Below are 16,930 nucleotides of genomic sequence, written 5' to 3' on the forward strand. Positions count from 1 at the left end.
TGCAAACACACACACACACACGCATTAAATCACATATGACCTCCACCTACATAAATCTCACTCTCTCGCTCTCTCACACACTAATTTGCACAAAAATGTGCCTTAGAGTATACATAATAAAATGACAACCACTTGCATACATATTTATCTTTGTATGCAAATGTGAAATTTAACAATTTTACGTAACCTTGCATACTCACTGAAGAGCAGAAATATGTGTACATACACCCACAGAGAAGCACAGACAATGTGAAGACTACCAATTAACAACCTAATTGGCTGATAACAGTTTTGTTTATGCATAACCTTCTTAGGTTTAGGTTCGGCAAATATGTCAAGTTTACACAATAATGTTTAATTTACAAGGTGTGTGGGTGTGTGGGTGTGTATTTGTGTGTGTGTATATGTGTGTGTGCGCGTGCGCGTGTGTGTGTGTGTGGTGTGTGTGTGGTGTGTGTGTGTGTGTGTGTGTGTGTGTGTGTGTGTGTCTGTGTGCATGTCATCTGAGTGCTATCTAATATCATAGCTCTGTGTTTACCCTAATACTCTCATACTGTATCTTATTTCATCAAGTCTCATCAGCCTCCCAGAGAAGATCAGATAGGAGTCTCAGGAATCCTCTCTTTTTGTCACTATTGTGGTTATTAACATGGACGCATAGCCAGCAAATACATATATCGACACATATTCACACATACTTTCAGTCACATATTAAAGTAACACATAAACCAGCTAAAAACAGTTATGCCCAATACAAATCCATGTATGCACTCCAGTTAACTCTATAGAAGGTACACAGCATCTGCACAGGCATGCAGCTGTGCCCATGTATTGCAAAACAGTCAAGAACACACAAGTAGAGTTTAGAGACACACCTTCAGACCCCTTACACACTCACACACCACAATGACCCCCCCCCCTCTCTCTCCCTCCAACACACACTCACATGCACAAGCTCACACCATGCATCTCTTACATTTCATCTTGATCTGCTGGTTGATCTCGATGAGCTCCATCTCCGTTGGCATGTATCCCATGGTCCTCATGCAGTTGGCCACATCCTTGTAGTGCACGTAGCCGTCGCTGTCATAGTCAAACTCCTTAAAGGCCTGCAGCAGCTCTGTGGGGAAGCATCACAGCACAGCGGGGATTCAACACACACATACACACACTTTTGACACTTACAACCTTGGGTGTATGTGAAATCTATGACAGGGATTAAGGGCACCCACAGTATTGTCATGTATACCATATACAGTATATTACTGCAGGCTACGGCGAGGGCCTGTTTTAGTGCATTTCACAGCACATACTTTACTACTATGTATTCATAATCTACGGAACCCTGAAGGGGTCATTGCAAGATTTTTTTGGTGTATACCCAGAAAACGTGCACTTTACTAAATAGTGCTCTCAATTTAGTAAATTGTGCACACATTTTACTCAGTTGTGAGCACAATTTACTAAACTGTGCACACATTTACTAAATTGTGAGCACATTTTACTAAATAGTGTGCTCATTTTAGTAAATTGTGCTCTCATTGTAATTTTCGTAAAATGAGCACACAATTTAGTAAAACGTGTGCACGATTTAGTAAATTGTGTGCACAATATAGTCAAATGTGTGCACAATTTAGTCAAATATGTGCACGATTTACTAAATCAAGGGCACAATTCATTAAAATGAGCGCACTATTAAGTAAAATGAGCACACAATCTAGTAAAATGAGACCCCAATTAAATAAAATGAGCGCACATTCTCTCAATATACCTCCTGGGCTCCGTAGTAATCTGTTTGCCTGTGGAAGCCTTTTATTTGTTTATGACAGTTGTTATAAAAGGCTTATGTGGTATCATAATTATAACCTAAAGAAAGATGTTATGAAAAATATAAAATTTTCACAACTATTCTGTGTAATGGCATCCTATAATGTTGCTTTAAAAGGGTGTGAATTGTACCAGGCCAGACATTCCCGTTATAAATCATGTGTGATGTCCAAACATATGATACTGAAAGTGTGATTTTCCATAGAAAATGACCTTGGGGGAAATACATATATCCATCTGTGTATCTATGCACAGTATGAGTAGAAGATGTCATTTTACGCATTATACTGTGTAATATATATATATATATATATATATATATATATATATATATATATAACAAAATAGCTAAATAGAGAAACCTAACATCAGGGACTGGATCTCAGCAGAGAAAAAAGGAAACAGGAGAGAGTATTATTTATTTTGATGAAGAGGATTCTTTGTTTATCCTACAGTCATTTGCATTTATGAATAATCCTAAAAATTCATAAAATGTGAGCAGTTCCAGACAGCCATGACACTTTTTTTTTCCTTCAGATGGGTATACATGCATATTGCCTATGGATGAACTGACAGTGTAGTGTTTACCTGTACTGACAGCCAATCAGCAGCCCAGTAACCAAGGGCATTGCAGTAGTGGAACACAGCCACCATATGCATGACCAGTAGAACAGCCCCTCTGCCACACCAGCGTGGAGCCAGTCATAGTTCCTTCATATTAATATCTTCAACAACTTACAGCGTATAATCAAGTGTAATTCTATTTCCACAGCGGTAGACCATTTGCCTCAATGTTACATTGCGTATTGCAATGGGTCTGGCCATTCTTTAGTTATTAAAGGGGACTTAATATGGAAATATCACCCTTTCTGTTCTTTATGCATGTATTAATTTGGGTATCTGGGGTAGCAAATACAAAAATATCAAAATAACACAAGCCATTTGTTTTTGGCTGCCTAGGTCTGAAAACATGTGATTCAGCCACCGATTGAGATTCACTGGCTGAAGAGATGTCAAGTCTGCCAGCTTGTTGAATAAGACCAGACCACCCCAATTTTACCTATATTCCGCTCACAACTGAAGATCAAAAGTGTTCGGGACCTGTTAGCAACATGTTGAAGTGAAGCTCCATGCATCATGCAAGGAACAGGCACACAAATAGGCCACTCTGGACAGGGCTCTTCAAAAAGGGGTTGAAAAGGGTGTTATCATGCTTCATCCTTTTGGTATTTTGACCAAGGCATGACACAGGTTTTTTTTTTAAGACCTAGAAAAAGTCCTATTTAGAGGAAAACTCCAGAGTTGAAACAACCTGGGGTCTATTTATGGATGATAACGACAACTGTCGTTTGGGAGCAAAATTACGTTAATCTGAGGAGTTTTGAGTTAGACCATTGTTTGCATTAGCAATGAAAGTGTGTGGCTATGGAGCATAGATTCAAGTCAAAAGAAATCGCAATTTTCAAACCACTGAATAGCAAAAATAGCCTTCAGTGGTAGCATGAGTATAGGGTCCCAGACAAACTGAAGTACTGTATTGTAAATTGAAAGTGTACAGAGAGGTTATAACAAGACATGTTTCTGAAGGAAGCAAATAGCCTGACTTTGTGTTCCGGTAGCGTCAAATTGTTTTAACTCCGGATCTTTCCTTTAAGTCTTTCTTCCCCATGTTTCTCTCTCTTTTCCATTTTGTCTGCTGGTGGTGTTCTCCACCACCACAGGGCCGTTGAGCTGTGCTGGGTATGCAGTGGTGTGCACTGTCATCTGGCATGAATCATCGCTAGTGGGTGGGGATAGGATTAAGCCACGGTGCAAAACCACACAATGCTTTTGTAAAGCACATGACAAGTGAAGTGACAAGACAAGGGAATTTACAACGTAGGAATGCAATGTAGCACTTACCATCCAGCTCCTCGGGTAATAACTCTCTGTCCTGTGATGAGGATGCAGAACATGAGGAAAAGGTGGATGGATGCCAGGAGAGAGAGAGGTGGGGGTAGAAGGAGGTACTTGAGTCAGGGACAGACATACTGTTCAATGGGCCATCAAATGACTTTTCTTCACTAGGACCTAAAGATCATGGCAGGCCCTCGGCTAGAGGTACTAATCAGAGAAGCCATCTCAACCCTCCCGAGGATTTTTTAAGGACCTGTTAAAACATTATCTCTTTTTCACAGTGTTATTAAGCAATTATGCTGACAAGACTGCAACCACAAGGTCAAGCCATAAAAAAACATGTACAGTTGCTGTCTCAGAGGAGAGGGGGAGGGGAAGGGGTGGGGATAGAACTGAGGTAATGACAGAGACAGATGAGGAAGAGTGGAGCATGTGTGTGTGTGTGTGTGTGTGTGTGTGTGTGTGTGTGTGTCATCAAGTACTCCAGCAGAGAGAAAGGACCCTACGAGTGAAACAGTCAGTGTGAAAGTGGGGTGCAAACTAGGGAATTGAGGAGAGCGTTCCAGTCAGCAGTCCCTAGAGGACGCCTCTGGTGTTAAGCTCTCTTTTCTCTGCGGTGCATAATGACAGGCGGCACCCATCCCTGTGCAGGCTTTGACTGACTGACTGATGGAGAGGACTGAGATGCAGAGGAGCTCATTCACTAATAGGATTACAGCATACCATGCCTCTCCCTCTCTCTCTCTCTGTCCAAATCTGGACAGCCATGCATAGTCACACTCAATAAACGAACCAACACGTGCACACACAGACAGACATGTACACACACACACACACACACACACACACACACACACACACACACACACACACAGCGACACGCACATGGATTTACAGATTTGTGTGTGTATATAATTATACTTTGACAACAATGCTAATGCAGTTGAAGCCAATGGAAAAAAGATGCACACACACAAACATACAAGTGCATAAACACACAGACACACAATACAGGATCTGCTAAGAGCCTGGCTTGACCGCTAGATGAAGGACACACCACATACCATTGAATTATGGTCCCTCCTGGCACAAGCACACAGAAAATACTTAACCTCAAACTTACATACTCTCACATTCAAATATGTGAGCTTCCCCTTACTGAGTCTATGGGGAAATATGACTTTAGATGACTTGAATGCTCCGCTATCTGCTTCATTTTGGACATTACTGAAAATGATTTCTTGATATCATTTTGAAATAGAATGCAATATACAAAAATGATTTCATGTCACTTTCCCTATTTTGAGTGGCATATATCAAAATGAGCTGCAGTTCAATTTTAATGTTGGTCTAAGAGATCCAAGTGGATGCCAACTATAAACTTCACTATGAATTGCATTTGGGGCTAATGACAAAATGGCAAGCCTGGCAGCCAGTCAAGTTCAGATGCCAGCTAGAATCCTGTAGGACCATAGAGGAAGCTGATGGACACACATGACCTCTACTCCCAACACAAACACAACACAGGCCACTCTCAAGTCATGATGACGGCCATTTGGTTGTGCAGAAAAGCCTCTCTAGTGCTACTCCTACTGACTACTTGTGTCCATTCAACAGGAGCACGAGCCACAGGTAGGTCACATGCTCCACACTGACTGGACAGATGGGCAGATGATGACAGCACCTCAGGGAAAGTACACAGACAATGTATGAGTTTATTGAGTGAGCAAAAAAAGAATAATAATTTAATCACAGTAGTGTAGACTGTGACAAACGTAAGTATGCCTCTAAGCATAAATGATCAGCAAGTCTTGAAAATCAGGTCTTTTTTACTGTTTTTTTTTTTTTACTTATTTCCTGGACTCATTTCCCTGTCCAAATGCATCACTTCTACTCGTGTCGTGCTTTCTAGGGCGGCAACACAGAGACCGCTGTAATTTTGTGACAAGCGGAGGAGTCCAGGCACATGCCATAACAGCCACTTGTTACCAGTGCGGCTAGCTCCGCAGATATCAGGGTTTGAACTGTACTGTTCACTCAGCTGATGAAGCTTACACTCTGAATTTGCACAAATATATCTCAGTGCTTCTCCCAGCTGGAGTTGCACTGAGAATGCAGAAATAACTGGGACAAAACCATGCGTGTCTGATCCAAATGAAATTCGCTGCCTGTATAGTCTTCCAAACACTATGTTGATAAAGCACAGAAATGTCTTTACCTCAGTCAGCATTAGCCACTTGTGGTATGACATTCATACATTAAAGGATATAATATCCTCTAAAATATCCAGTTTTAATGTTCCAGTTTGGTATAAGGGCAATATTATATGCAAAGCTCATTTCCTGTTTGAGCCTTTTAGAATCATTTCAGTCCAGAGATTCGCAAATGAACAGTCCCCTGGGCAGCGAGCGGATGCAGTGACACACATGCCTCCGCCGGCAGTGATGATGGGCGACTTGTTGTCAGGCTGAAGCCGCAGAAACTTGTTTGAGTGTCACATGCAGTGTGATCACGCTGTGATTTATGCATGCACAAATAGGAAGATGAATCTGGACAACGTGCACCCATTCAGATTTCATTAATTTCTATATGGGCAAATTAACTCAGTCTGTTTTTGTTTTAACAGAGGTACATGGTGATGATTAGTCTTGTGTCTCCTGTCATGCATGCAAGTAATCAGACACACTCTCTCACACACACACTAACACACACACAATTACAGAAAGACAAAGTACTCTCATTTATACAAGAAACAGAACAAGCACTGAGGAAAATAAAAAAGTGAAAATAACACACATACAAACACACAGACACACACACACACACACACACACACACACACACACACATACACACACACACACACACACACACACACACGTGTCTGACACACACCTCTTCATAACCTGGGCTGCAGGTATGAGGGCTAATTAACTGTGACAGGGATCTATAGTCTGTTAATGCTCCTATAATCCTCAGATTAAATAGGGCAAAGAGGGAACAACACACCCTATTTACTACATGTACCTTCTCTCTTTTGTTCTCCTGCACTCCTTCCTCCTCCTCCTCTCCTTCAGACATCCCTCTTTCTTTCCCGATCTCTTGTTTTCCATGTTTTCCTAACTTACCCCAAGAGGATGGCTCTCAGGACAGGTCAGCAGTGTTCTCTGTTTACTCTCTCTGCTGGTCCAAGGGGCCCAAATGGCAGGCAGGGTAAAGTCTATGTCACATTTTCAAATCCCGGGCTCAGAGGCCATACAGGGGCCGCGTTGTCCTCACCTCAACATGATCTCTCGTGTCTTTACACCCAATTATCCTCTCACACTCATAACAGTAATAATTACACACACTTGGACAGTGTGTGTTTCTACTGAGGTCAAATGTGTACCTAAACTAGATTTACCGCAGAGCGGTACAAAATATGACCGCCGCCCAGTCCAGCACATTTTTTCCACAAAAATAAGTGACGTTTGTCAAATTGCATTTCCTACTTTGTTCCTTTTTTCGTGTTTGTAATTGAGTGTGTGCAGAGTGTGTGGTTGTTTTTGTGTATATGTGTTTTGTGTGTGTTTTTGTGTGTTTTTGTGTGTGTGTGTGTGTGTGTTTGTATATGTAGGTGTGTTTGTATGTGTGGGTGCATGTGTGTGAGGGTGTCTGTGTGTGTATGTATGTGTGTTTATGTGTTTGTGTGCGTGTTTGCGCATGTCATGTGTGTGCATGTATGTGTGTGTGTGTGTTAATGTGTCTTTGTGTTTGTGTGTTTTTATGTATGTGTGTGTGCATGTGTGTGTCTCTTTATGTATGTGTGCATAAATAAAGCAAATCAGGGAACCACCTACTCTTTGTGATAAGTGCCATGGGATCTTTAACAACCATGGTGAGTCAGGACCTCAATTTAACATTCATGCAAAGGATCTCCTGCAGTACAGTGTCCCTGTCACTGCAATAGGGTATTGGGATTGATATTTTTTTGGTGGCTTTTGGCCGTCCACCAACACCACTTCCAGCAGAAACCTACTCTTCCAAGGAGGTTTCTTATCCAAGTACTAACTAAGCCTGCTTAGCTTCAGTAATTCAGAAAAGTCAGGGTATCTGCTGGTCTGGCTGCTGGCTAAAAACAAAAGGTGAAAGGCATTTATGATTCTAACTGTCTCACTGAATTGCATTATGCACACTCAATTCTCACTGTTATCTGCTAGACAACAAGTACCAAAACATGATTAGTTCACACATTTCACATGTAAAATACATTTTATACAACCCCACCCCCATCTTGCCTGTTCATAATTCTAAGAAATTCTTGAATTGTGTGCATGTGTGCGTGTACATGTTTATATGTGTGTGTGTGTGTGTGTGTGTGTGTGTGTGTGTGTGTGTGTGTGTGTGTGTGTGTGTGTGTGTGTGTGTGTGCCTGTGTGTGTGCCTGTGTGTGTGCATGTGCGTGCATGCGTACATATGTCTACTGTGTGAGTATGTGTCATACGTATGATTATTGTGAATGTATGTGTGTGCGTGTGCATCTGTTTATGCACATGTGTGCATATGGAATGGGTTAACATGACCTCTGGAGGCAAGCATAAGCAACAAATTGGTCATCCTAGGCCCTACGGTTCTCAAGATATTCACAGAAAACTCTGTTGGTGGACAGTCACTAAATGTACACATAAATTAAAAGATCAAAACGAAAAACAATAGTTCCATGCGATCATTGTAGGGCTACATGCCCACCAAGTTTTGTGCACCCCGGTCTTTCAGTGTCCTGGGAATCCTTGACGGAAAATTGGCCAATTGGAAAAAAAAAATCTGACTAAACCTATATGATTGCCGCTTCGCTGCGCGACGGTCATAATAAGGAATCCCAAGAAAATGCTTTAATTCTCAGACTTATTTTTTATCCATTTCTAACATTGTCATAATGCACTTGAGTTATTTTGGTTAAAATCTATGTTGTGTATTTATGTGTAATCTATATGGAAAGTACAGCAGTGTGACTTGCAAATGAATTATCCTGAGCTCCCACACATCAAAGACTGGCAGATGCTTTGGGTTGAGATATAGATAATAAGGGCGGGTGTTCAGTGATCTGCGGAAGCCAGGCAGCTGTCAGGAGGACCCTTGTGAAACCAGCCTACAGATGAGGTCCCTGGGTGCACTCCCCTAACCTGCACCTCCCTCTGTCAGCCGCGGGGGAGCACATCGGAAGAGACAATATGGTCGAGACTGCTTAGACAGCAGGAGAACAGATCATGTCTGAACACGGAGTGGCACCACCAGACAACTCCTTCATTAGAGGATGGTGAGCAGTCTGGTCCCATTTTGAACTAGTAGTGAGCTAAAGGCAACATAACTACTTGACTAGCTGTAGTAGATGTTAAGTACGCAATGCTGGCTAGTGGCTATACTGTAGGCAAAACGAGCTGGAAAGACCAGCCTATGAAAGTGAGAAGTGAAATACATACTCTTATAAGAAGTGACCAGTGGGACATTCAGCTTAGTGAGGGAAGGAATGAGGTCAGAAGATTCATCTATTATACAGTACATTGGCTAATCCACCAAATTTGCCCCTGTATTGCAGAAAACAGCCTGTTTTAAGAGTGGGAAATAGTGAGGGGAAATGGTGCTCTAAATTATCCACTGTTGTAGGCTTAGTTGCCACAATGATTTTTTAATACAATTTCAATGTAACAGTAGACTTAAATATCACTAGACATTTGCTTTTGTTGTTGTGTTATTTCTGAACAGTGAGATATAATGGCTGGTATATTAACCTGGCCAAACAGCGCGTTGATGTAGGGTGCGTAGATGGCAGCGATGGAGTTGTCACTGAGTTGTCGGCTCTTCTTGCGCTGGCTGGATGAGCTGCTCGTGGAGTCTTTGTGTGTTGAGCCTTTATGGGAGCCTCGGAGAGAGGACTTCAGGCCATCCCCTGGAGACTGAGTGCGAGAGGAAGTGCTGCCAAAGGAAAGTACAGTGAGAAACCTTCTTCACCATCACTATCAATGTTATTACCATCATTAAAGCACATTATGTTTTTGTTTATTCCTTAATATATTACATATTAAAATGTTGCTTTATTTTCACACCTCTACACCGGGTTATTGGACAATGTCACAAACTAATAGAACCAAGACACCTGAGAGAAACAATATTTTCAACATCTCTGAGATCATTTAGCCGCTAAAGCCAGCAGTGGTTTTATGTTAGTTGAAACTCAACAGAAAGCTAACAAGCTCAGTGTTATACTCATATAGCCTACTATGGAGTCAACCGGTGACATAGGAGCTAGAGTTCAGTAAAACAACAAAATCATAGGTTTGTATCAACAAAACTATCCTTGAAATGGTTTTAAATTAATGTGACTGATTTCTACAGTAGCTTTCCTTGCTAACAATGGCAATTTAGACTGTGGTGAGGACCTGTAGGCTATAGGCTACTGTAGTTCTACAAGCAAACCTGTCCTAAGGATGAAAATGGGAACTATTTCAGCAAATTAACAATGGAAGTGGATTTTTGGATGAATGTAACCATCTAGGTCTGTATTATTTTCAGCTACCCAAATGCTGGGTCCTCCATAATTCCATACAGCATCTCTATAACCACGACCAATGTCATGGCAATGATAATCAATATCTATGGTATGTCACCAATTTATTATACATTTCCTTGCCATCCCCCATCTGCATTTTGTCAGTCTAAATCATAGACTGTATATATAGAACAGTCTATGGTCTAAATAAACAAGTCTAGGCCATCAGTAGGTCTCATTAATTCATCCATTGATCTAGTTATTGCCAATCTTTGTACTCTCAGTTGGATTGAGACCTACCTCCCTGCAGCAGAAGCGGGTCGACTCTCCGACCTTCCTGCAGCAGAAGAGGGTCGACTGTCCAACCTTCCTGCAGCAGAGGAGGGTCGACTGTCCGCTCCCCCCTTCACTGGGACTTTCTTCTCTACTTTTTGAGACATGCTGTGGGAGAGATGATAGAGTAAGATAGGTTGTAATGGTCCAGGGTGATTGCATAGGTGGGTGGGAGTTGCTGTGGTGTTAGTATGTTTCTGTGTGTGTATGTGTGTGGCTGGTGTAGATATGACTTGTGAAAAAAAGTGAGCAAATTACAATTTCTTCCCTTTAGCATGTCAGTGGTAAGTTGAAGAGCACGAGAAGCTGAGATGAGATGGGATGAGATGAGACCGAGAGGGATAGAGGGAAGCAGAGAAACAGAGAGAGCGAGAGAGGAATAGAGAGAGCGAGAGAGGAATAGAGAGAGTGTGATTCATGTAAGGAGAAAGCAAACAGACTGACAGCACTGAGGTGAGTTGACGTCCCTGTAAACCACACGAATCAGAGCATTTCAACCGGCAGTGTACCGAGGCGCTCCAACATAATGTTGTATACAAAACCAGTACGCTCCCGCTGCCGAGCCTCCGGGAGACACGAATGAGAAGAGACAAGCAGACGAGCTGGACGATAAATTACAATCAGCAGTTTAATATGCCCGCGCGCCAAGCCGCGCCACTCTGCTCCTTTGCCCATCAAGGCAACCATCAACACAGAAATTGGCGATGGCCACTCGCGAACAAGCCCACATGCCATGTGCACCTATCTTGTTGTGAACACAATCCTTATTTAGCTGTCCTCAGTCTGTGAAGTCCCTAGAGAGAGGAATGTGGTGTTTTCTCACCTTCGAATGACTCTGTAAAGTTCTTCATGTCTTCCTTTGTTATTAAACTGCGTTCACTGAGTCCCACAGAGTATATTATCATCTCTGAAAAGTTTTGCTTTCAATAAAGTACATTAATGAGACGTCTGATTAGATTAATTGCTTCTATTATTCTCACAATTAAGGCACTTCCCCTGCTAAATTGTCCGGCTGAACTGGGGAAGTAGTTGGACATGGGCCTGATAGTGTGAGTGTCTCACTGACTCTCTCTCTCTCTCTCTCTCTCTCTCTGTCCCCCCCTCTCTCTCTCTGTCAGTGTGTGCATGATATTGTTTCTGTTCCTTCAAACACATAAGTACCATAGGAACAGCTATCACTACCCTTGCACAAAATAACAGTTCCGGGTACCCAGACTCTTTTCACAGAGTGAAACAAAGTGAGTGAGTCTGGTGAAACCAGGCTAGTACTACTTAGTGCAATGCCTGTCTTAAATTTCCTGCATATCAACTGCAAACAATTCCTTCAAAACTGCATTTTTGACCATTGAAGTAGAGCAGTTATTGTTTGGTCTGTAGCTTTAAGTTACTCTGGCATATGGCATCTTTCATTCTGACTGATTCTGGTGGAAAATGCCATCGTCCTCCGACTAAGACTGAGTACTTATCTCTAGCGGTTAGGACATGTCGCACTGAGCAATCCGTCCGCAACAACACAAATAAACTAATGAAGAAATAAACAAACAAACAGGTCTGTTTATCTACATGACTCATTAAGCTTCAGGGTTTTACAGACAACCCCCCACCCTCCATTCCCACCCCTGCTTCCAGGCTGCCCAATCCCTGTCAATCACCTCGGCGATACGAGCAATTTGAGCTCCTAATTTGAGTTAATTGCAGAGCTGCTGCGGAGAAGCAGAGGGATCATTCTGGAACAAACTAAGTGGCGATAGACACCTTAGGGGAACAAGATCAGATGTGAGCCTGTAAACGCATGGCAGAGACACGAGAAGATGACACATGAAAGTGAGAGATGAGACCTGCTCTATTTATATTCTGAACGCTGAAAGCTTTATCTACATAATCTCCAAAATGCCGCATCATGTGAACAGATCAGCAGGCCGGCAAATTTTCACCTAGTTTTCAGACACACGTTGCGGCAAAAAGAAATCTCCTCTTCCCGCAAATTTTGCGTAATCTCTGTGTGAAAAGGCCTATAGTCTGTCTTCATAAGAGTGACATGACACTGTCATGAATGTGTCATAAACAAGTCATAAACGTTTATGACATACGCTTCTGTCACTCGCTTATGTCAAGTGTCATTTGGTTTTTGTCATGACAAGTTATAGGGTTAGGGTTAGTTTCAATCGGTTTTTGTCATGACAAGTTACAGGGTTAGGGTTAGTTTCAATCGGTTTTTGTCATGACAAGTTAGTGTTAGGGTTATGAGTGTCATGTCACTCTTATGTAGATACCTTCATGTAAAGTGTTACCAACTTTTTTATAATTAATATTTTACATTTTTTTATATAGACTGTTATTTTCTTATCAATAAGGTTCTTTCGAGACCAGTGGGCAGAAGAAAATCTGTGCTGGTGGAGTCATGACCTGATCTTTTTTTGTTGGTAACAACTTTTGCTTGGCAGTGAAGCAAACTCAAAACACTACTGTTACTGTACCTTTGACCCTGCTTTGTGTGAGGAAGATGAACTTTGTTAGACGGGTGTTTGTCTGACATACTTCTAGTATGTTGAGTAAACATGTTTAGTTGTAGCATTTAACATTGTAGAGATTTGCATAGGCTAAAGCATGAACGCCTTCCAAAGACTCAGCTGTCGTTGGATCCTCTCTTTAATAAATCTGTGAATTTCCCAAGAAAGACTTGACCTAAACCCAACAGACCAAATGTTGTCGCACAGCAGCTTGCCCTGATAGCTTGTAAGGTGCACCATTACAGGGAAGCTACACCAGGTGCGTAACTGAAGCACTCCGTTCGCGACGCGTAAAATCCATTGTAGAACGTATGCGCTGTTATCTGACATCTGGTGTAGCTACTTCCATTGATTATAGTGGAAGCTAAACGAACAGAATGCTTCGGTTATGCGCCTGGTGTAGCTTCCCTGTTAGTCACAGTAGTAGCGTACATTTTCTAATTCTGCAAATTAATTTTCTACACACAAAAAACACTGAACTGATGCTCCAGCTTAGGCTACCAGCTTCTGAAATAAACAACATCAATTTCCTGGTCCTGAAATAAACGTCAATTTCTAAAACAACTAATTGTATGCACAATTTGCCACTGAATCCTGGAAATAAATAAAAGTTATTTTCAGTCTGGCCTTGTGGTCATTTACTTGAAGAATCTACACAAAGTAAATTGTTCTTCACTCAAAGCATAGACCACAGAAAGAGAGAACGGTTCTGACTTGTTGTTCAAGTCTTCCGGAAAGCAACTCTTGGGAACACACACTGATAGCTCAGCTCAACTGAAGTCAAGTTTTTAATTCATGTTTTTAATCTCTTACCTCTCCTTTCCCCATTGCCTCTATCCTTTAACTATATATCAATATCAACTATATGTATAGCTTTTACAGCTTCCCTGGTCTTTTCCACCGGTAAAGGTTTCTCACTAGGGTTGGGATAAACGATTATTTTTTAAACGATTAATCTAGCGATTATTTTTTCGATGCATCGATTAATCTAACGATTAATTTTTTCAGTCCGATTCGATTTCGATTCGATTCGATTATCGATTATCTCCCAATTAATTCACTAATAGCAACTTATACATGTTTATTTACATATGAATGAAAAAACATGAATTCTTTAACATTGCAATATATGTTTATTGCTCTTAAGATTCCAAAATAAAAGACTATACAAGTGCAAAGTAATGCATTCTTAGTCAGAGGTAGCATTCAATAAAGTTCAGTAGTGTATGTCTAATTGAGTGCCATTTTAAGTGTCATTTTAAGACGTTCGCGTGGGAATCCTTGCAATTAACATTAACACAGTTAAAAGGCTGCTGATGTGTGGATGCAATTCATAACATAGTTAGTTCAAATAACGGTTCGTACTTCTCCTTTGGACAAGCACTTTTGAGTCTTGGAAAACACTTTTCCATTTACATCGGGATTTTGCAAACATTCAGAGTCAATAAAATGAGCCTGAGTAACGAATACAAGCAGCTGCAAGTAAGCATACAACATAGAACATCAATGTGTGTTGGCCGGTTTTGATTTTGTGGTGCCCAGCCACAGATTAGTCAACGTATGGAAAACACTGAAGGTGTAAAATTAAAAATATTTAGCAGCACATGTTATGCTTGACGAATCGACGCTCATATTTTGCGTCGACGTCATCGATTACGTCGACGCGTTGTCCCAGCCCTATTTCTCACGTTTAATGGCACTTTATTAAAGGAGACATAAACTCCTTTAATGTCTCCTATATCCCTCTCCCCCGCCTTCCTTCCTTGTTTTTCTGCTCCTGCTCTCGTTCTGTTCATGCTCGGTCTTCTTCGCACGCTACTGCCACTTCCTCCTCTGCTAGCTTCTGTGGCAGATCAATCAGGGCAGCCCTGAGCCTGATCCACAGCGACCCTTAAGACAACACACCGTTAGCCATCTAGACACACCGCCACCATCGATCTCTCGCCACCGATTTTGTGTCACTGGCCAATAGTGTGATCGCGCCCTCTGTTAGCACCACATTATAATGCTCCACACACCACTACACACACATGCACACATGCATACACACACATACACATACACACACACGCATACACACACACACACACACACACACACACACACACACACACACATGCACACACACACACACATACACACACACACACACACACACACATATGCGCGCACACGCATACACACACACACACACACACACACACACACATATATGCACACACAGACACACACAAACACAAGCACATGAATGCAAAATTGCACACAGATTGGCGCACACATATCTTAGATTCCCCCACAAAATTAATAAAAAAGACACCAATATATATATATATATATATATATATATATATATATATATATATATATATATATATATATATATATATATATATATATATATATATATAACCACAAAACCTCCCTATCAGTTGTTGTCCGTGCGAGCGGTCCATCCAAGTCCGTGCGAAATCAATCGGGCAACCATGTCATGTTTTCATTCCATGTCGCTACTGGCACTCTTTGTCCTGTGCTAATCTTGTTTAGCATCTGGGCTTGTCAGTAATTATGGATGGGCCGGTCCTGTGCCCCTCTCTACCCCTCTCGACTGCTCTCCAACACACCCGCGTTCTCCTACCCAACACATGATTGATACCACTGTGGTTTTATTCTGGATGAAAGTCCCCCCTGGTTCTCCTGACCGTGATGGATTGTGTCTAGAGTGATGAATTTATCGATGCAAATCGAACACGAGTAAATCATGCTGTTGGCCACAAGCACTCCCCCAGTTCCTTACCTCTCAGTGCGATGTGAAGGGACGTCGGTCAGAGAGACGGTAGGGAGACAGGCACGGCGAGTCTGTCTGTCGGAGTCTTCCTCACCTGCGTCTGTGTTGAAGGGTATGAATGAGAGGGCCTCAGCCTAGTCCTCCCCTCCCGTGTAAGTCCCTGTAAGCGGGGAGAGGTGGGGGGTGGGGCTGGGGAGAGTGATTATCTCCCTAAACATGTCTGGATTAGGCCCTGATGACTGGTGTGACTCGGGGTGTGACTGTCTCGAGGTGAGAGAGGATTTAAACCCTGAGAAGGGAACTGAGAGGGACGAGTTCAAGTGAAAGGGAGGAATGGATAGAACACCAAAGACAGGGGAAGAAAGAGAGGAAAAGAATGACAATGGCAGTGGGAGAAGCGTAGATGAGAGACACGCGTTGAGTGAGTGGGTGGATTGATTTATCTGGCTGGATGAGGCGAGCTGTTGAGATTTATCGTGTGATGACTGAATGGGGCCTCATGTTTTAGCTGGTCATCAGTGGAGAGGTGTCCAGGGCCATATTTCCTGGCTCTCTGGTGGAGTGGGCGGAGGAGAGAGCCAGCCGGGGGCTAATAGCACACAGCAGTGGGGGCGTCTGGACTACTGGCACCCATATCTGGGCCTGTCTCCTGTATGCTTCATGCCATTGGTTAAAAGAAGGCCAACACTATTGACTTCAGCTCCTCCAAGCCGTGCCATTGTTTTTGCATTTTATACCAGTTAACTTTCAGCTGTTAGGTTTGTTTGCTTGGCATCTTTGTTTTTAAAGATGCTTTGTTTTTAAAGATTTCTTTATTAACTATATCTTCTCTCCTGATACAAGGAGAGAAGAGGAATGAATCTAGTGACCCCCATCTCTCTTCCTTTAATTTGTCCTTCCTCTCATTCCCCCCTTTCCCCCCTTTCCTCTCTCTCTCTCTCTCTCTCTCTCTCTCTCTCTCTCTCTCTCTCTCTCTCTCTCTCCGGTCGAAGCTCCCTGTAGGCAGTGGGTGGGGGTTCCACTTTGTTACACTCAATTATGCTTACTCCCTCA

The 16,930-nt window shown here is 42.2% G+C and overlaps 1 protein-coding gene across 1 annotated transcript in view; it reads right to left on the bottom strand.

Annotated features, from left to right (window-relative positions):
- The window catches only part of cabp4 (calcium binding protein 4), a 20,654-nt gene extending 4,693 nt beyond the window's left edge, over nt 1-15,961 (bottom strand). The window contains exons 1-5 of the mRNA XM_048243170.1: nt 15,887-15,961; nt 10,550-10,690; nt 9,492-9,675; nt 3,730-3,760; nt 977-1,120 (exon numbers count right to left, since the gene is read on the bottom strand). Of these exons, the coding sequence (XP_048099127.1) occupies nt 977-1,120; nt 3,730-3,760; nt 9,492-9,675; nt 10,550-10,689 (499 nt within the window). The 5' untranslated portion in view covers nt 10,690; nt 15,887-15,961. The remainder of the gene's footprint in view (nt 1-976; nt 1,121-3,729; nt 3,761-9,491; nt 9,676-10,549; nt 10,691-15,886) is intronic.
- Nucleotides 15,962-16,930: the final 969 nt, after the last annotated feature.

Source organism: Alosa alosa, chromosome 1 (assembly GCF_017589495.1).
Source record: "Alosa alosa isolate M-15738 ecotype Scorff River chromosome 1, AALO_Geno_1.1, whole genome shotgun sequence".
Lineage (NCBI taxonomy): Eukaryota > Metazoa > Chordata > Actinopteri > Clupeiformes > Clupeidae > Alosa > Alosa alosa.